Source organism: Bos indicus x Bos taurus, chromosome 23, assembly GCF_003369695.1.
Source record: "Bos indicus x Bos taurus breed Angus x Brahman F1 hybrid chromosome 23, Bos_hybrid_MaternalHap_v2.0, whole genome shotgun sequence".
In the NCBI taxonomy this organism is placed as follows: Eukaryota; Metazoa; Chordata; class Mammalia; order Artiodactyla; family Bovidae; genus Bos; species Bos indicus x Bos taurus.
The window spans coordinates 13614327-13635547 of NC_040098.1; the positions used below are offsets into that span (position 1 = coordinate 13614327).

The window sequence follows — 21221 nt, forward strand, 5'->3', positions numbered from 1 at the left end:
CAACTTCAGCTTCTTCAGCATTACTGGTTGGGGCATAAACTTGGATTAGTGCGATATTGAATGCTTTGCCTTGGAAACAAACAGAGATCATTCTGTCGTTTTTGAGATTGCATCCAAGTACTGCATTTCAGACTCTTTTGTTGACCATGATGGCTACTCCATTTCTTCTGAGGGATTCCTGCCCGCAGTAGTAGATATAATGGTCATCTGAGTTAAATTCACCCATTCCAGTCCATTTGAGTTCGCTGATTCCTAGAATGTCGACATTCACTCTTGCCATCTCTTGTTTGACCACTTCTAATTTGCCTTGATTCATGGACCTGACATTCCAGGTTCCTATGCGATATTGCTCTTTACAGCATCGGACCTTGCTTCTATCACCAGTCACATCCACAGCTGGGTATTGTTTTTGCTTTGGCTCCATCCCTTCATTCTTTCTGGAGTTATTTCTCCACTGATCTCCAGTAGCATATTGGGCACCTACTGATCTGGGGAGTTCCTCTTTCAGTATCCTATCATTTTGCCTTTTCATACTGTTCATGGGGTTCTCAAGGCAAGAATACTGAAGTGCTTTGCCATTCCCTTCTCCAGTGGACCACATTCTATCAGATCTCTCCACCATGACCCGCCCGTCTTGGGTTGCCCCATGGGCATGGCTTAGTTTCATTGAGTTAGACAAGGCTGTGGTCCTAGTGTGATTAGATTGACTAGTTTTCTGTGAGTATGCTTTCAGTGTGTCTGCCCTCTGATGCCCTCTTGCAACACCTACTGTCTTACTTGGGTTTCTCTTACCTTGGGCGTGGGGTATCTCTTCACGGCTGCAAATAGCTGTGAAAAGAAGAGTAGCGAAAAGCAAAGGAGAAAAGGAAAGATGTAAGCATCTGAATGCAGAGTTCCAAAGAATAGCAAGAAGAGATAAGAAAGCCTTCCTCAGCGATCAATGCAAAGAAATAGAGGAAAACAACAGAATGGGAACGACTAGAGATCTCTTCAAGAAAATTAGAGACACCAAGGGAATATTTCATGCAAAGATGGGCTCGATAAAGGACAGAAATGGTATGGACCTAACAGAAGCAGAAGATATCAAGAAGAGGTGGCAAGAATACACAGAAGAACTGTACAAAAAAGATCTTCACATCCCAGATAATCACGATGGTGTGATCACTGACCTAGAGCCAGACATCCTGGAATGTGAAGTCAAGTGGGCCTTAGAAAGCATCACTACGAACAAAGCTAGTGGAGGTGATGGAATTCCAGTTGAGCTATTTCAAATCCTGAAAGATGATGCTATGGAAGTGCTGCACTCAATATGCCAGCAAATTTGGAAAACTTATTTAAACTTATATAAAAACAAATTTGGATCTTAGTTTCATTATCACTAAAAAGGGAAAATTAAACTAGATGATTTCTAACTTTATTTTCTAGTTCTAAAATTATGTGTCATGAATCTTAACTATCTGGAATATTTAAATAATAAAATTTTCTGAAAATTTAATCTGTACCAACTCTTAAGAAATAGTAGTAATTTTTAGATGGGAACCTCAAGATTTATTGAATCCTTCCTTGATTTTTTAAGCAAAATATATTTGAATTTTAGCCTTTCTTTCATGGCTTACATAATGGTATCTCTATACTGGCTTAAATTACTGTGTGTCTCTAGAAAGAGTACTGATTACCTATAGAGATGCTCTCCAGCCCCACTGAACTCAATCAGTGCACAGACTTTACCATTTATTGAAATTAAATTTTGCTTTGGTTTCAGAAACTAGACAATACCTTGTTGATACCCTTTGAGAGTATCTTACCAAGTAAAATGAATTATTTTGTAGAATTCAGAAGCATAAATTTGAGCAGAGTGACAGGTAGTTGATATGTCTTCACTAGTATGTATCATCATACTTGATCTTGACGTATTATAGATAGCACAGCTGACTCCTAGAGGCCAGTTTCAAGTGTAAGATTGTAATGCACACACAACCCCTGGGTATTGTATATCTTTGTTGTGTCCAATAGTAATTCACAGGCATCTAAATAGTCACTGCCTAAGCAAATTTCCTCTAGTGTGAAGAAGCTAGACCTTAGATTGTGTGTGTGTGTGTGTGTGTGTGTGTGTGTGTATGTTAGTCACTCAGTTGTGTCAGACTCTTTGCGACCCCATGGTCTGTAGCCCACCAGGCTCCTCTCTCCATAGGATTTCCCAGGTAGGAATATTGGAGTGGGTTGCCATTCCCTTCTTCAGGGGGTCTTCCTAACCCAGGGATGGATCCCTGATCTCCTGCATTGCAAGCAAATTCTTTACCGTCTGGGCCACCAGGGAAGCTCAGACTTTAGACTGTGGCCAAAGATCAAAGACAAAAACCAGGATTATAGGAGAGGAGAGAGAGAGATGAGAAAAAAATTAAGCAAAAACTTCAGACAGTTTGAGTTCTAATTTGTACATCTTGGATGTGGGTGGGTCACCAGGTTGGCTGGCAGCTGAAAGGTCAGTGTGTGTCTTTCTGTTCTGGAATAGACCAAAGTAGTATATCAAAGAAAATTTCAGCTGTTTATGGGTGCTTTGGAAAACCTGGAGAGGGCAGATGTCAGTGCAGGTTATAGGTAATCTCTGTGTCTGATGAAGGGCTGCTGGTGTCCCTTCATATGAAGCACCATCTTACTTAGGCCAGGTCTGCACCAGTGACTTCAGAATTTCTCACTAGAAAGCTTCTTTATCTTCTTTTGAAGTAGCTGCTTTGTAATCTGTTCTTCTGCTCTTCAATTATGTACTCTTGTTCTGTGAGAGTAAGAATCTTAGCCATATCCTGAATGCCTGTTTATTTTGATGGAGACTTGATTATTGTCCTAACTTTGATTTTTTCCCCACCTATTGCCGGGAGAAATATCAATAACCTCAGATATGCAGATGACACCACCCTTATGGCAGAAAGTGAAGAGGAACTCAAAAGTCTCTTGATGAAAGTGAAAGAGGAGAGTGAAAAAGTTGGCTTAAAGCTCAACATTCAGAAAACTAAGATCATGGCATCTGGTCCCAGCACTTCATGGGAAATAGATGGGGAAACAGTGGAAACAGTGTCAGACTTTATTTTGGGGGGCTCCAAAATCACTGCAGCCATGAAATTAAAAGATGCTTTCTCCTTGGAAGAAAAGTTATGACCAACCTAGATAGCATATTGAAAAGCAGAGACATTACTTTGCCAACAAAGGTCCATCTAGTCAAGGCTATGGTTTTTCCTGTGGTCATGTATGGATGTGAGAGTTGGACTATGAAGAAGGCTGAGCACCGAAGAATTGATGCTTTTGAACTGTGGTGTTGGAGAAGACTCTTGAGAGTCCCTTGGACTGCAAGGAGATCCAACCAGTCCATTCTAAAGGAGATCAGCCCTGGGTGTTCTTTGGAAGGAATGATGCTAAAACTGAAACTCCAGTACTTTGGCCACCTCATGCGAAGAGTTGACTCATTGGAAAAGACTCTGATGCTGGGAGGGATTGGGGGCAGGAGGAGAAGGGGATGACAGAGGATGAGATGGCTGGATGGCATCACTGACTCGATGGACGTGAGTCTGAGTGAACTCTGGGAGTTGGTGATGGACAGGGAGGCCTGGTGTGCTGCAATTCATGGGGTCGCAAAGAGTCAGACACGACTGAGCGACTGAACTGAACTGATTCCCCTGGGAATGGGGTATGTCCCCTAGGGTCACATCATGATCAGGAGAAGCACTTACACAGTTTGAAAAAGCTCCTAGAGGGATGTGTGTTTATGTGTGTGTGTGTGCGCGTGCTGTCTCACTTAAAAAAACTCTAGCCCCTTAAACTTAAGTTTCTTTAGATAATGCAGTAGGGAGAAATACATAATTTTGTTCACCTGTCTAGCCTCAAGGGTAGTAATTAACATATCGCGCTCAACGTTTTGAATAGTTTTAAAAGCAAACTTTTTATCATCCTAGGTTTTGAAGTTTTAAGGTGCTCCGCTGGTGGAAGGACCGGATAACATGAGCGCTGAGGAAGGCGACCCACCCGCTCCGGAAGAAGAAGCCCCTCCCTCGTCCGGAGAATCAGCGCCTCCTGGTTCAGAAGAGGTTGCCCGTCCAGATCCAGGAGATGAGGCTCCGCCCCCTGCAGAAGAAGAGACTCCTCCTCCTCCTTCCAGCGAGGAGGCCCCAACCCTTCCCGAAGAGGTGTCTGAGGGAGATACAGGCTCTCTTTCCGAGAAAGCCCCTACTTCCTCTTTAAGTGATTATTTGAATCTCCTTCCTTCTGATGAAAGGATAGTTATGCCAGACGATGATGAGTTGGAACCAGGCAGGGTGCGACCCAGGCCTGCGCCGCGAATGGTCCAGTCAATGCTTTCTGATGTGCTCTCTCAGTCTTCCCACAGATCATCCAAATATCGCCGAAGTATGAGTGGCATTCCAAATCTACAGGAAACATTAAAAGAGAGACAGGTTTTGCTTATGTTTTTCATATGTGTCACTTCGATCTCAAATGAAACGTTTTGGTGACTTTTCTTAATAATTGCATTTTTTTTTTTAACCTGTTGTTTTCATTCTTTAGGCAAGATATAGAGATGCAAGAGAAAACCGAAAAATGAAAATAGACCCTTCCTACAAATATATATTTGAAATTCTGTCAGAAAAGCTTGGCCTGGACATAGTAACTGTTGAAGAATTAATTTTAGATTGCCCATCTGTAAGTTTGAGTCTTATCACTCTCTTTTAGCTGCTTTTAGAGGAGTGATTGGTTTATGAAACATGGATCATTGTGAACAACAAAACATTTAGAAAGAGGCGGTTGGAATTTACCTGGTTAGAGAGGAAGCTTTATTTTATGTAATTATAGCCAACTGGGTGATATTTCTAGTTTGGCTTACTAGTGTGGAGGAAGGAAGGAAGGAAGGAAGGAAGGAAAAGAGTTGGCAACTAGAATTAAGCTAAAAGTTAATTCAGAATGGCTTCAGAAGTTAAGAGGAATAGTAAAGCACAGGTAGAGTGATATTTTAAAAGTACAGGTTATATAACCTACAAGTGAAAATTATTTGGATAGAAAAACAAACTGCAGAAATAGAGCTAGGGCACAGTGACTGTTGCATGAATATATTGGAAACCAGTGAGGTGATTCCCATGTATCTCTGCATGCCAGGGACACCCCACTGCCTACTTTTCTGGCATAATTATTAACAGTTCCCCCTTTCACTCCAAAAACGGTCCCAGTTTTGGATGATGAATTTACTATATATGGTCACCCTAATTATAGTAATATATGATAAACTGTGACTTTCATAGCAGTTCCCAGAAGCAGTTATAGCTTCCTTGTAGCTCAGGTTCTAAATTAATTTTCTTTTAAAAAAATTTGATACTTTTTGTTGTAAATTCCTTATAGACATTGATTCTCTTTTAAAAGTATTTATTTTTATTTATTTTTGGCTGCTTTGGGTCTTTGTTGCTTTGTACGGGCTTTCTCTGGTTGTGGTGAGTGAGGGCTACACTCTGTGGTCTGCGGGCTTCTCATTATGGCAGTGTCTCGTTGTGGAGCATGCGCTCTAGGCTCGTGGGCTTCAGTAGTTGCAGTGCACGGGCTTAGGAGTTACGGATCTCAGGCTCTAGAGTGAGGACTCCGTAGCTGTGGCACACGGGCCTAGTTGCTCCGTGGCATATGGAATCCTCCTGGACCAAGGATTGAATCTGTGCCTCCTGCATTGGTAGGCAGATTCTTATCCACTGTGGCACCAGGGAAGTCCTAAATTAATTTTCAATAAAATTACTGTTAACTACTTGAGCTTGTCATCAAGTCTAGGAGTGACCTGGATCATGAAAGTCACAGTTTCTCAGGTCACCAAAGTTCCATGTGGGAATGTAGATGTGGCCAAATGCTTTAAGGGCGTTCAGGCTGTTAGCCGAGTAGGCCCCTGTGCTGAAGGGCCTTGCACTTGGATTAATGATCTCCTGTTGCCATCTTGAAATTATTAATAATTTTTAAACCTTTGGTTCTGCATTTTAATTTTATACTGGGCCCCACAAATTCTGAAATCTGTACTGGCTATGGGTCATACCACCCAATGGCAACAGGATTCTTTTTGCCATTCTCAAGCTGTTTTGTTTGTTTGTGTTGCTTTTAAAAAATTATTTATTTATGGCCCTGCTGGGTCTTTGTTACTGAGTGGGCTTTTCTCTGGTTGTGTAGAGTAGGGTATACAGTCTAGTTAGACTGTGTGGGCTTCTCATTGCAGTGACTTCTTTTGTGGAACATGGGCTCTAGGGTGCGTGGGCTTCAGAGTTGCAGCATGTGGGTTCACCGGTTGCAGCTCCTAGGCTCTGGAGCACAGGCTTAGTTGCTTGGACAAATGTGGGATCTTCCTGGATCAGGGATGGAATCTATGTTTCCTGCATTGACAGGTGGATTCTTTACCACTGAGCCACCATCTGTTTCAATCTCTCCTGGCCTCCTTTCCTTACTATTTTGGCTCCTCTGACAACTCTGTTTGTGTGTCTGCCTGTTCTCCTAGTAGAAGAAAGTAACATAAAACAGCCCTGTACTCATCATTGAGCAGATGACCAAGAGATGAAGGAAAGGCAAATTTCTAAAAAAAAGTGTTTCTCAGATGGCCCAGGCTTCAGGCCTGTCCCAAGAACCATTCCTGTGCTTGGTTAGGGAGGAAACTATATAGGTGATCAACCTTGTTTCACCTGAAATTTGCAAGGCCACATAGTTGGCTGACTTCGTAATTGGAATCCCAGTAGCTCTGCAGAAGTTTTAGGCATAGACATTGAGACTGGGCAGTGCCTTCAGAGGAGGATTGATGCTAGGACTCGGGAGATGGGTGCCTACAGAGGTGGTACTATCACCCATAAGTATTGATATTTGCCCCCTGGTTTTCTTGACTGGCATTTTCTGCTTGGAGGAAGTTTTTCTCACTGGGCTAGCATGCTGGAGTGCCTGGTGGCTGCAAACCATTCCACTTGTCACTCCAGGGGTATGTCTTGGATTTGGGTTTATGTGGTTAAGTTATTTCTTAAGACTATCATGGACCAGGTCAGATACTGCTAAGGCAGCAAGAAATGGGAAATCTAGGATTAAGGGAAAATTCAGGCCCAAAAAGGTGTTTCCTTAAGAGTTCCTTGTGAATTGCAAAGCCACAGTGGAAGGAAGATCATACAGCCAGGAATGGAGACAAATGTCAAAATCTGGGAGAGATTAGAGTGTTTATTTGGTTACGTGTTCAAAGCCAGGACTTACAGTAGATTGGGATCATGATTAGTGGATGCATGAGGAAGCAGATGGAATAAGGAGCAGGGGATGGTACGTTTTGTTGTGTGGTTTAGGAAACTGGGTGTGTTAAGAACGGGTGTGGTGGTTAGTTTGTTGGCTTTCAGATCCATTCTCTTTTACTGTTCTGTTGCCTGGAAGACTGACCTTTCTGGAATCTACCACGTGCCCTCGCTCTCTTGCTTCCATGTGGCTCAGCCTCTGGGAGGTACCAGTAGGAGACTGGAGGGCATAGGGGAAAGAAGCCTGATCCTTCCCTCCTTGGCCGTGTTTCTGGCCATGATCTCCCAAGCAGTCCCTCTCCCCCAGCTCCTTCTTTCAGCCTGCTTCCCGCTGTTCCCCCATGCCTACCCTTCCAGGCCCTGAGGTGGTACTGGTTTTCCTCTGTTGGTTCATTTTATTATAGTTTCTTAGTCATTTTATTGGGCTTCCCCAGGTGGCTAAGTGATAAAGAATCTACCTGGAATGCAGGAGACCTGGGTTTGATCCCTGGTTGGAGAAGATCCCCTGGAGAAGGAAATGGCAACCTATTCCAGTATTCTTGCCTGGGAAATCCCATGGGCAGAGGAGCCTGGTGGGCTATAGTCCATGGGGTCACAAAAGAATTGGACATGACTTAGCCACTAAACAAGTCATTTCTCTTTTACTTAACAGCTGGAAGCATTTACTCTCTTTTTTATGAAAGATGGTTGCAAGACACTGAAATTTTTGTACCAAGAAGGAGATGTACCTGGTCTTGGTAAGTATGTTCTGCAAGGGTAATGTGCCAGCTGTTCATGAATGAATGTGAAAATGTAGCATATCTTTTCTCTTATACATAGACAATCCTATATTTATAAAGGAAATTATCAGGAGCTTACAGGATTACCATAATGATTGAAGAAGAAAACAGCCTTATAAAAGTCATTGACTTCCCCTGGGAATATACATTTTCACTAGGGTTTAATTGCCTTTTCCCTGAAACAGATAGAGAGCCATTCTGTACACATGTTGTCAGATGACCAGAAATAGTCAGGAAACCACCTGAAAGCACAGCCGTTGCTCCCTATGGTCCTAGGTGAGCCTCCTGTGTCTGCTGCTGCTGTAGTTGGAATATCTGGCTTTCCCTACTTTTCACGTTATTCCAAAAAGAGTTGCTACCTTACCAGGTTGGTAAACTTTTGTCTTAATAAGTAGGTACATGGCCCATCCTTTGCTCTTAGGCTACTTATCTTATAAATCCTGTGGATTTTACCTTCATTGTGTCCCCTCTATTGGTTCTTTCTTGTTTTCCTCCTCTGCTGCCTTTAAGCTAGGCTCATATCTCATGCCCATTTCTGGATTCTAGATCCAAAAATAGTATCTGTTGTCAGATTCCCTCTCTGAAATCTATACTACTTATTCTTGGTAAGCAAACCTTTAATTAGGCCCAAACTCTTCATTTATTGCACCAAGGCCTGTCATAACCTGGGCACACAGTACTTGTTTAGTTGGGTCTCCTAATCTCCTCTTAACCAGAACTTGCTGCTCCTTCTAAGTCAGTCTTCATTGTTCTCGGTTCATACCAGAGTCATTTCTGTGCCCTTTTCTCCACTCTCCATCCTGACGCTCTCTGAATGCCTTTCTTCTCTCCACCTAGACAAATCCTACCCCTCTTCGGGATCACTTCATGCGTTCTCTTTTCTTCAGAGCCTTCCTAGAGTTTTCCAAACCACGTCCATCACTATCCTCCAAACTCCTGTCTCTTTTAAAGTTTGCACTGTCAAACAGAGCACTTGCGGATGTTCTTCTGTTTTCATCTTGCTGTTCAGTTGCTCAGTCATGTCTGACTCTTTGAAACCCTGTGAACTGCAGCACACCAGGCTTCCCTGTCCTTCACTATCTCCCAGAGTTTGCTCAGAATCATTGAGTCAATGATGCTATCTGACCATCTCATCCTCCGTCTCTCCCTTCTTCTTCTATCCTCAATCTTTCCCAGCATCTGGGTCTTTTCTAATGAGTTGGCTCTTCACATCAGGTGGCCAAGGTATTGGAGCTTCAGCTTCAGCATCAGTCTTTCCAATGAGTATTCAGGGTTGATTTCTTTTAGGATGGACTGGTTTGATCTCCTTGCAGTCCAAGGGACTCTCAAGAATCTTCAAACACTGAAGATAGATACCTAATTAAATGATAAGTTTTCATTGAAATTAGCTCAAGGAAAGATTTCGTATAAGTTGGGTGCTGTGAGAATATTTAGTAGGGGACAGGATCTTCTTAGGGGAGTCACTGAAGGTTTCCCTGCGAGGTGGCATTCTGGCTAATATATGTAAGATTAGCAAGGATTAGGGAGGTAGAAGGTGGATGATGGGATGGCAGAAGAGTTTGCATGAAGACCCTGCCTGAGGCCAGGCCGGAAGGAGCAAAGTGCAGAGCTCAGGGAAAGGCACCCGAGGAGGTGGCAATGTTAAGATTTGCAATTACTAACATCTTTTTGTAGGCAAAAAATTTTATCCCACAATCATATTGAAAACTTGTTATACTAAAGTGAGGCAAGGAACACCAGTGTAAGAATCACAGTAATTTATCACATTTAATCAGTTATGTGATCATATGTTAAGTTCTTGACTTTTGTTTTCAGAATGTGGTCGAACTATTGCTGGAGCAACCAAAGGGGCAAAAATGATGAGATTGTATGTAGACAACGCAGCCCCGGAGAAACTAAAAGGACAGTGTGTATTTTTTGTTCGCTGTCGCAACGATATCCCTATAAATACTAAAAATATTCAGGAAGTATGTTTACTTTTTTTTCAAATATATAGTTAAATATTTTTGCCAGCTTTATTGTGATACAATTGACATATAACATTATGTAAGTTTAAGGTATGCAAAGAATTTATTCAATACATTGTGAGATGATTACCACCATAGCATTAACTTCATATAATTAACTACTTTTCTTTTTTGGTAATGATGTTTAAGATCTACTCCCTTAGCAACTTTTTTCTTTTTTAAGGTTTTGTTTTTTTTTTTTGATATAGACCATTTTTAAACTCTTTATTGCACTTATTACAATATTGCTTGTTTTATGTTTTGGTGTTTGCCTACAAGGTATGTGGCTTCTTAGCTCCCCAAAGATTGTATCCCCTACATTAGAAGGTGAAGTCTTAACCACTGGACTGCCGGGGATGTCCCAGCAGCTTTCAAGTATATGATATAGTAATTTATGCTTTTTTTTTAAAATTTTATTTTATTTTTTAACTTTACAATATTGTATTGGTTTTGCCATATATCGAAATGAATCCGCCACAGGTATAGATGTGTGCTTTTGAACTCTGGTGTTGAAGACTCTTGAGAGTCCCTTGGACTGCAAGGAGATCCAACCAGTCCATCCTAAAAGATCAGTCCTGAATATTCATTGGAAGGACTGATACTGAAGCTGAAACTCCAATACTTTGGCCACCTGATGTGAAGAAATAAATCATTGGAAAAGACCCTGATGCTGGGCAAGACTGAAGGCAGAAGGAGAATGGGACAGAGAATGGGATGGTTGGATGGCATCACCGACTCGATGGACATGAGTTTGAGCAAGCTCCGGGAGTTGGTGATGGGCAGGGAAGCCTGATATGCTGCAGTCCATGGGGCTGCAGAGAGTTGGACATGACTGAGCGACTGAACGGAACTGACTGTTGATTATGGGGCTTTCCAGGTGGTGCTAGTGGTAAAGAACCTATATGCCAATGCAGGAGACACAGGAGACTCGGGTTTGATCCCTGGGTTGGGAAGATCCCCTGGAGGAGGGCATGGCAACCCACTCGAGTATTCTTGCCTAGAGAATCCCATGAACAGAGGAGCCTGCTGGGCTATGGTCCATAGGGTTGCAAAGAGTTGGACACGACTGAAATAACTTAGCGTGGCACATTGTTACCATAGTCACCATGTTGTTCATTATATCCCCAGAGCCTAGTCATCTTATAACTGAAAGTTTGCATCCTTTCACCAGCGGTTTTTTTGTGTCAAATTTCTGGGCAGAAGGCTAGTTTCGTTGTTCTGTCTTTGCACTGACAGTTTTCTGGTCTCCTTTTCATAGACAGGGCAACTGTCAACCTGAAACTTTCTTTTTGCATGAGGCTTAATTTCATTTCCCTCACATTGTGTATGCTCCAGGCCATAACTTCTTCCCTAGGCAGAATTTAAAGCACCAGGGAAAAAATGTTTACTTGATGAGCAAGCATCTGAATGGTTAAATGTGGGCAGAATATAAATTTGTTGATTTTAGAACCCTAATATTCACCACTTAAGTTTTCCTAATAGTTTATAAGATGTATTATTTATACTTATTGCAGTGTAAAAATAGATTTTGGTTTTCAGTTCTTAATGGGACCAGCATATAAAATAACCTTTGAACATTATCCTTTCAGGAAGTGCTATTTACTGTTCTGGATGCATCGGAAGGACTGCTAGTTGGGATTAGAAATATGCTGGCAAATATATTTCTACCAGCTATTCTTGCGACAAACAGTTGGGGTGCTTTAAACCAGTCCCAGCAAGGAGAATCCGAAAAACACATTTTCATTGAAACCATCAACAGATACCTTTCCTTTTTAGATGGTAAGTGTAATATTTAATGTTTAATAAATTATTACAATAAGCAAATTAGCTATAAGATATGTTATTAAAAATAAACATTAGAGAAAAAATTTCCATCTTAAAAGATGATGTTAAAGTAATTATGGGACCTAGAGTTAAGATATTTAATCATTACAACTTCTCTTTCCAGGAATTTTTGAAGGCACAAGATACATTTTCTTTTATATTTTCTGTTGAGGAAGAAGTCTCTTCCTATATTATTTGTGAAAATTTTTACCATATTTAAAAATATATACTTTATTATTAACCCTCTTTAAACTATAAATCATTTCATATTTATAAAAATAAACAATTTAAATAATCATAGCACAGTCTAATGATCAATTAGAATTATGCTCCTACTATAAAATATTAAATCTCTAACATTTTAGTAATTACAGCTTGAAACCACACATTGATGTTTAGCACACTGACATTACCATCTCTTCTCAATATTATTTTTTCCCTTTTAGGTGCTAGAATAAGTATTGAGGGAACAGTTAAGCTAAAGAAAATAGACAGTGTTGATTTTTCCAAACTGCATACCTTTGAAGACGTGACACTTGCAGCAAGCAATTCAGAAACTGTTCGTCAGCTAGAGGACGTGCTGATGATATGGTACAAACAGATCGAACAGGTGAGCTGGCTTGAGTGACTTCATCAGATACGAGTTGTGGTTCTCATCTGTGTCCTAATCATTGCATTTTGTTCCTGAACATAAAGGGAAGAGGAGCCTTCCAGATTCTACTATGAAATTCAGCCTCTTCTTGATTCCAGTGCAAAATCATTGTTCTCTTTGGACCATTTAAAATCACCTTTAAGATATTTCTCACTTTAAGGAGGAAACCATAACAGTATGGCTTGAGGATGAAATAGTAAAGAATCAGGATTAGCTAGCATTTATCTGCAATATTTCATATATTGTTTATGCTTTTCATTAGAGAGAGAGGAAAAGAACACAATGAAGAGCCTATAGCCACAATGCTAGATAATTAATAAATGCTTTTTGGTTCATCAGTGAAATTGTTTGTGTTGACAGAGAGGTTCAAACTAGGCTCATTCATATTAGTGCTACAGTTGCAAGTCTGCAGCTCTGTGGCCAAATACATTTTCTCTGTCAGTAAGAAAAGCAGTGATAGAAATGGTGGCACATTCTGAGAGGTGCCAACTTACACTACAAAGGCTGCCCCAAACCAGATGCTATATAATTGCTCTAAACAGACTCTAGAAACCAGCTCACAGATCTCCAGGTCATGAGCACAGGAGAGTGGAACTGGAGAAGAAAATCTTTAATGGAGTGAGGACTAGGGGAGAAAAGTCTTGAGCAAGCAAGAGTTAGAGAAAAGCATTTCTGATTTTACCTCTCAGAACTGTTAGAAGGAGGGAAGTGTAGTTAGAGTGGAGAATCTGGAGGAGTTTTGGAAACTCCATCAAGGCTTGGAGTGCTGACCCCAGAATTTGCTTCCAGGTGTCCCTAGGTAATAAAAATGAGTATTTGTCCACCTGCAGCTGCCTTTAATGCCACTGAGGAAGGAGGGGAGTTGTAAGCCATTGTGGAGGTCAAGCTCTGTCCTGCACAGAGCTGAGGAGATCTCCTCCAGTTTTCATGATCAATCAAAATAGATCTTCTTTTATAAAAATGAGCAAGCAAAAGATAATAGCTTAACATGAAGATATTAGGCAACTTGAAATAGGAAAATCAAGTTGGCCAACTGCAGCAAATGGTCTCCAGTTAAGCAGAATCAGTGCAAGAAATCTTTAAAAGTTACATCTAGGACATCCTTCGTGTCACAGTGGATAAGGATCTGCCTTCCAATACAGGGGACATGTGTCCAGTCCCTGGTCCAGGAAGATTAGACATGCTGTGGAACAACTGAAGCCAGAGTCTGCACTCTAGAGCCTGTGCTTTGAAACAAGAGAAGCCACCACAGTGGGAAACCTGCACGCTGCAGGGAAGAGTAACCCCCGCTCACCACAACTAGAGAGCACCTACGTGCAGCAAAAAAGACCAGCACAGCCAATATATAAATAAATATTAAAAAATTACATCTAAAATAAACCCGACCTCTTGTCATACACAAAAATTAATTCAGGATGGATCATCGCTAAAACTAAAAGAAGAGATACATGCAACAAGATGAATGAATCTCAAAAACATGCTGTGAACAAATCCAGCCTTTGAAGAGTAATGTGAAAAGTAGAACAAAAACTATAGATAAATCAGAACATAATGTAGGGCTATATTAATATCTAATTAAGACAGATGGAAAATCCAAAAGCCATGAAATAAAAACCTGACATATTTGACTACATAAAAAAATTAAAGTAATATCTATATGGCAGAAATCACTGTAAGCAACATTAAAAGATAATTAACTTTCTGGGAGAAAAATATTATCCGCATGTGTAACAAAGAGTTAGTATCCACAATATATAAAGAACTTGCTCTTCTTTGGGATTGGAATGAAAACTGACCTTTTCCAGTCCTGTGGCTACTGTTGAGTTTTTCAAATTTACTGACATGCTGAGTATAGCACTTCAATAGCATTCTTGCCTGGAGACCCCTAGGGACAGTATGAAAAGGCAAAAAGATACGATGCTGCAAGATGAGTCCCCCAGCTTGGCAGGTGTTCAATATGCTACCATGGTGAAGAGTGGAGGGCAATTACGAATAGCTCCAGTAAGAATGAAGTAGCTGGGCCAAAGCCGGAATGATGCTTGGCTGGGGACATGTCTGGTGGTGAAAGTAAAGTTAGATGCTGTAAAGAACAGTATTGCATAGGAAGCTGGTTAGGTCCACGAATCAAGGTAAACTGGACATGGTCAAGCAGGAGATAGTAAGGCTGAATATCAACATCTTAGGAATCAGTGAACTATAATGGATGGGAATGGGAGAATTTAATTCAGATGACCATTATATCTATTACTGTGGGCAAGAATCCCTTAGAAGAAATGGAGTAGCCTTCATAGTCAATTATAGAATGCAGTACTTGAGTACAGTCTCGAAAATGACAGAATGATCTTAGTTCATTTCCAAGGCAAACCATTCAACATCACAGTAATCCAGGTCTATGCCCCAACCACTGATGTCAAAAAAGATGAAGTTGAACAGTTCTAGGAAGACCTACAAAACCTAGAGCTAACACCAAAAAAATAAAAATAAAAAGAGATGTCTTTTTCATCATAGGGGATTGGAATGCAAATGTAGGAAGTCAAGAGATACCAGAATAACAGGCAAGTTTGGCTTTGGAGTACAAAATGAAGCAGGGCAAAGGCTAACATTTTTGCCAAGAGAATGCACTGGTCATTGCAAATGCCCTCTTCCAACAACACAAGAGATGATTCTACACATAGACATCACCAGATGGTCAATACCAAGATCAGATTGATTGCCCTTTGCAGCCAAAGATGGAGAAGCTCTCTACAGTTAGCAAAAGTAAGATCAGCAGCTGACTGTAGCTCAAAACATGACCTCCTTATTGCAAAATTCAGGCTTAAATTGAAGAAAATAGGGAAAACATCTATGTCATTCAGATATGTTCTAAATCCCTTATGATTATACAGTGGAAGTGATGAATAGATTCAAGGAATTAGACCTGATAGAGTTCCTGAAGAACTATGGATGGAGGTTCATAATGTTGTACAGTGTCTTTGAGATGATTTTGGAGGCAGGGACCAAACTATCTCAAAGGAAAAGAAATGCAAGAAGGCAAAGTAGTTGTCTGAGGAACTTTACAGATATCTGAGGAAAGAAGAGACGCTAAAGACAAAGGAGAAAGGCAAAGATATACCCAACTGAATGCAGAGTTCCAGAGAATAGCAAGGAGAGATAAGAAGGCCTTTTAAAATGAATAATGCACAGAAGTAGAGGAAAGCAATAGAATGGGAAAGGCTAGAGATCTCTTTAGGAAAATAGGAAATATCAAAGGAACATCTCATGCAGGGATGGGCAGGATAAAGGATGAAAATGGTAAGGATAAAGGACGAAAATGGTAAGGACCTAACATAAGCAGATGTAGATGGTTTTCTGGAACTCTATTGCTTTTTTGATGATCCAACGGATGTTGGCAATTTAATCTCTTATTCCTTTGCCTTTTCTAAATTCAGCTTGAACATCTGCAAGTTCACGGTTCACATACTGTTGAAGCCTGGCTTGGAGAATGTTGAGCATTACTTTGCTAGCATGTGAGATGAGTGCAACTGTGTGGTAGTTTGAACATTCTTTGGCATTGCCTTTCTTTAAGATTAGAATGAAAACTGACCTTTTCCAGTCCCGTGGCCACTGCTGAGTTTTCCAAATTTGCTGGCATATTGAGTGCAGCACTTTCACAGCATCAACCTTTAGAATTTGAAATAGCTCAACTGGAATTCCATCACCTCCACTAGCTTTGTTCATAGTGATGCTTCATAAGGCCCACTTGACTTCACATTCCAGAATGTCTGGCTCTAGGTGAGTGATCACACCATCATGGTTATCTGGGTTATGAAGACCTTTTTTTGTATAGTTCTGTGTATTCTTGCCACCTCTTCTTAATATATTCTGTTTCTGATATCATAAGATATCTTAATATCTTCAGTGATCTGTTGGATCATTGAAAAAGCAAGAGAATTCCAGAAAAACATCTACTTCTGCTTTATTGATTATGTCAAAGCCTTTGACTGTGTGGATCACAATAAACTGTGGAAAATTCTTCAAGAGATGGGAATACCAGACCACTGACTTGCCTCTTGAGAAATCTGTGTGCAGGTCAGGAAGCAACAGTTAGAACTGGACATGGAACAACAGTCTCGTTCCAAATTGGGAAAGGAATACGTCAAGGCTGTATATTGTCACCCTGCTTATTTAACTTAAATGCAGAGTATATCATGAGAAATGCTAGGCTGGATGAAGCACAAGCTGGAATCAAAGATTACTGGGAGAAATATCAATAACCTCAGATATGCAGATGACACCACCCTTATAGCAGAAAGTGAAGAACTAAAGAGCTTCTTGATGAAAGTGAAAGAGGAGAGTGAAAATGTTGAGTGAAAGCTCAACATTCAGAAAACGAAGATCATGACCTCTGGTCCCATCACTTCACGGCAAATAGATGGAGAAACAATGGAAACAGTGGCAGACTTTATTTTGGGCTCCAAAATCACTGCAGATTGTGACTGCAGTCATGCAATTAAAAGACGCTTGCTCCTTGGAAGAAAGCTCTGATTAACCTAGACAGCATATTAAAAAACAGAGACATTACTTTGCTGACAAAGGTCCGGATAGTCAAGGCTCTGGTTTTTCCATTAGTCACGTATGGATGTGAGAGTTGGATTATAAAGAAAGCTCAGCGCTGAAGAATTGAACTGTGGTGTTGGAGAAGACTCTTGAGAGTCCCTTGGGCTGCATGGAGATCCAACTTGTTCATCCTAAAGGAGGTCATCCTGAATATTCATTGAAAGGACTGATGTTGAAGCTGAAACTCTAATACTTTGGCCACCTGATGTGAAGAACTGACTCATTTGAAAAGATCCTCATGCTGGGAAAGATTGAAGGCAGGAAGAGAAGGGGATGACAAAGGATGAGATAGTTGGATGGTATCACCGACTCAGTGGACATGGGTTTGGGTAAACACGGGGATTTGGTGATGGACAGGGAGGCCTGGCATGCTGAAGTCCATGGGGTCGCAAACAGTAGGACACAACTGAGCGACTGAACTGAACTGAACTCAGTGATGTCATCCATTTTCTAAAAATGTTAGTTGTTTCTACGTTTTTGTCCTATTACAAACAATAATAATGTCGATACATCTTCATTGAATATCTTTGTTGAAGTCTTGTTTGCACTTGTTCAAGAGTTTCCCAGGGGATGACTGAGAGAAGTACTATATCAGTCTTTTATTGGTTACTAACTGCAAAGCCTTCCAAACAGTGGTTATATTAATTTATAATTTTTTACATAAGTAAATGAGAGTTTCCATGTCTTCAAATCTTCCATTACACTAAGAATGTCAGATTTTTAATGGTTGTCAGTATGTTGGGTGTGAAATTGTATTTTGATTTATTTTACATTACCCTGAACACTATTGAGGCTGTCCTTTTTTTTTTTTTTTAATTTGTGTGTGACATGTGGGATCATAGTCCTCAGCCCCTGCACTCAAAGAGTGGAGGTTTTTTTTTTTTTTTTTTAATTGATTCATTTTTTTATCGAAGGATAATTGCTTTACAGAATTTTGCTGTTTTCTGTCAAACCTCAACATGAATCAGCCATAGGTATACATATATCTCCTCCTTTTTGAACCTCCCTCCCATCTCTCGCCCCATCCCACCCCTCTAGGTTGATACAGAGGCCCTGTTTGAATTTCCTGAGCCATACAGCAAATTCCTGTTGGTTATCTATTTTACATATGGTAAAGTGAGTTTCCATGTTGCTCTTTCCATACACCTCACCCTCGCCTCCCTTCTCTCCATGTCCATAAGTCTATTCTCTAGAAAGAGTGGAGTTTTAACCCCTGGACCACCAGGGAAGTCCTGAGGTTGTGCATGCTTAATGGATATTTAGATCTCTCCTTGTTGAATTGGCTGTTCTTATCCTTTACCTAGTTTTCTTTCAGATTGCTTGATGAGGTCTTACTGAATTGTTGAGAGTTTGAATAATGTTTTCCTGCTGTTCATCTTTTGTTGCTCCCTATTGTGTCCTGATTTTTCAGTTGGTATTGGTGTCTTTAGTCATGTGGAAGTTTTACATTTTAATGGATGTATGTGAGATACAAATGGCAATCTAGCCTCAATTTAGCTACCTCCAGTGACAAGAAGCTTTGTGCTTTTTGTATTTAGGAAACACTTTTCGTACTCTCGTGTTGTGAAGATATTCTCCTAAATTATTTATTTTAAATGTTGAAATATACAAAAATGAGTAACAAATGAATAATACTAAAAATTAATAAGATAAATTATTGTAAAATGAACACCTGTGTAACTTTTGCACAAGTTAAGAAATAGAGCATTATCCGCACCTTGCAATCTCCATGCATTTCTCTTCCCAATTTTAACTTCTTTTTCTTCCAGTGGTTACCATTTTCTTGACAGTTATGATATTCCATTCCATGTCTTTCTTTATAGTTTTACCCCCATCTTCTATATTTTCTTTAAAGGTTTTGCCATTTTGTTTTAACCATTTACGTTTTAATGTATCTGGAATTATTTGTATCCGTGTATAATGTAAGGGCTTCCCCAGTGGCTCGATGGTAAAGAATCTGCGTGTGATGTAGGAGCTGCAGGAGATGTGGGAACGATCCCTGGGGAAGATTCCCTGGAGGAGGGCATGGCATCCTATTCCATGTTCCTGCCTGGAGAATCCAGGGGCCTGGTGGGCTACGCTCCATAGGATCGCAAAGAGTTGGACATGAAGGAAGCGACTTAGCACACATGCATGCATAATGCGAAGTAGGAATCTAATTTTGTCTTTTCCACATAGTTAGCCAGTTGTCCCAAAACTGTACTTGGTAGTCCATTCTTTGCTAACAAATTTGTATTATGTATCAAGTGTCTGGACTCTTTTATCTGTCCCATTGGTCTACTTATTTGATTTTTGCATTCATATCATACTGCATTAATTTCTGTTGGTTTTTACTAAATCAGCGTTTAGTATGCTAATTCCCTTTCAGTGTTTTTGTTCAAAATTGCATTGATTATTTCTGGTTAAATGCTCTTTCAAATTAATTTTAAGACTAGTTTGTTAGGTATCATGAAAAAAAGCCTTGTTGAGATTTTGATTGGAAATTTCATTGAATGTATACATTAATTTAGAGAAAATTGCCATTTTTGTATTACTGAATTTCCCAATCCATGAACATGGTATATTTCTCCATTTATTTATTTATTTTGTGCACTGAAAGTAAATTTTCTAATTTTCTCCAAAAAGATCTTGTACATCTTTTGTTAAACTCTAGATATCTTAATGATGTTACTATTTATTGTAGCATATGCTGTCATTTTAGAAATTACATTTTTAGATTGCTAGATGGCTTGTAAAGAAATTACACTAATATTTAAATACATACAGCCAAAACCTTACTGAATTGTTCACTTTTATTAGTTATAAAAGTCTGTCTTTATATATTCTTGAGTTTTTAAAATGTGGCCAACCATTCCATCTGTGATTATGCCATTTTTGTTTTTTATTTACAATTCTTGTACCTTTGTTTACTTTCCTTATATTGTCCTGTGATCTCCATGTCCAGGTTGAATAGAAGTGGGTGGTGATAGTGACGAAATTGTCTTGTCCTTGGTTTCAAAGTGGTATTTTCTAAAATTTCATTTTTAAGTATGATGTTTGCTGTAGATTTTTGGTAGATACTCATTATCATGGTAAAGATATTCTCTTCTAGTCTTAGTTTACTAAGAGTTCTCAATATTATTCAGTGTTGACTGTGATTTATACTTTTAACTTTTTTTTTAAAAGTTCAAATAATGAGATTTTAAAAGAAGAAAGTAACATGTCTAAGCTGTGAACTTTTTTGATTCCAGGTACTTATTGAGAGTGAGCAGTTCAAATAATGAGATTTTAAAAGAAGAAAGTAACATGTCTAAGCTGTGAACTTTTTTGATTCCAGGTACTTATTGAGAGTGAGCAGATGAGAAAAGAAGCTGATGACTCGGGTCCACTCACTGAATTGGAACACTGGAAACGCATGTCAGCCAAATTCAATTATATCATTGAACAGATTAAAGGACCAAGTTGTAAGGCTGTTATAAATGTGCTTAATGTTGCACACTCCAAACTCTTAAAGGTAAAAGCCTTGTGTTGTAAAGTTAGGTATACTTCAAAACAGACAACTGGAAAATTACCCTTCTTGAATTGCTTCTTTGCATCATATACTTGGCACCGAGTATTTAGAAGTGCTAAACTTTGAGTAAGGCTTTCTCATATACCATAATTACTTCCAGAAGAGGAAAAGGAAGTATAGAAGTGAAGATTTATTTCTCAATATTTCACATACCAATTTTGATAATACTAGTATAGGGTGATTGTCATTTATTTTTAAATTGTTTTTGAAACTGTAAATCATTACCAGCTCATTGAAATAGAGAACTGCAAGAAAGTCAAAAGCAAAAATGTCCTCTACCATACATCTCACCCGACTATTCTACCTTCTTTCCAGGAGGTCATATGTATTAAGTTTGGCTTGATTCTTTCCAGGTTCTTTTCTGTTTCTTCCTAATACATACAAACACACACACACACACACACACACACACACACACACACACATTTGTTTTGTGTCTCTAATTTTTAAAAATTACAGTGTCATACTCTGTTTTTCTTTAACTCCCTCTTCCCCTAGTAGCATATCTTGGAGAGTTATGCCTGTCAGATCAAGCTGTGTAGTTTTCCAGAA

General features: G+C 39.7%; 1 protein-coding gene across 2 annotated transcripts in view; it reads left to right on the top strand.

The window, feature by feature from the left end:
* The first annotated feature begins 3949 nt into the window (after nucleotides 1-3949).
* Nucleotides 3950-21221, top strand: part of DNAH8 (dynein axonemal heavy chain 8) — a 321904-nt gene continuing 304632 nt past the window's right edge. For both annotated transcript variants that reach the window (XM_027525064.1, XM_027525063.1), the window contains exons 1-7: nucleotides 3950-4442; nucleotides 4552-4686; nucleotides 7915-7999; nucleotides 9857-10008; nucleotides 11637-11826; nucleotides 12318-12481; nucleotides 20436-20612. In XM_027525064.1, the coding sequence (XP_027380865.1) occupies nucleotides 3990-4442; nucleotides 4552-4686; nucleotides 7915-7999; nucleotides 9857-10008; nucleotides 11637-11826; nucleotides 12318-12481; nucleotides 20436-20612 (1356 nt within the window). In that variant the 5' untranslated portion in view covers nucleotides 3950-3989. The remainder of the gene's footprint in view (nucleotides 4443-4551; nucleotides 4687-7914; nucleotides 8000-9856; nucleotides 10009-11636; nucleotides 11827-12317; nucleotides 12482-20435; nucleotides 20613-21221) is intronic.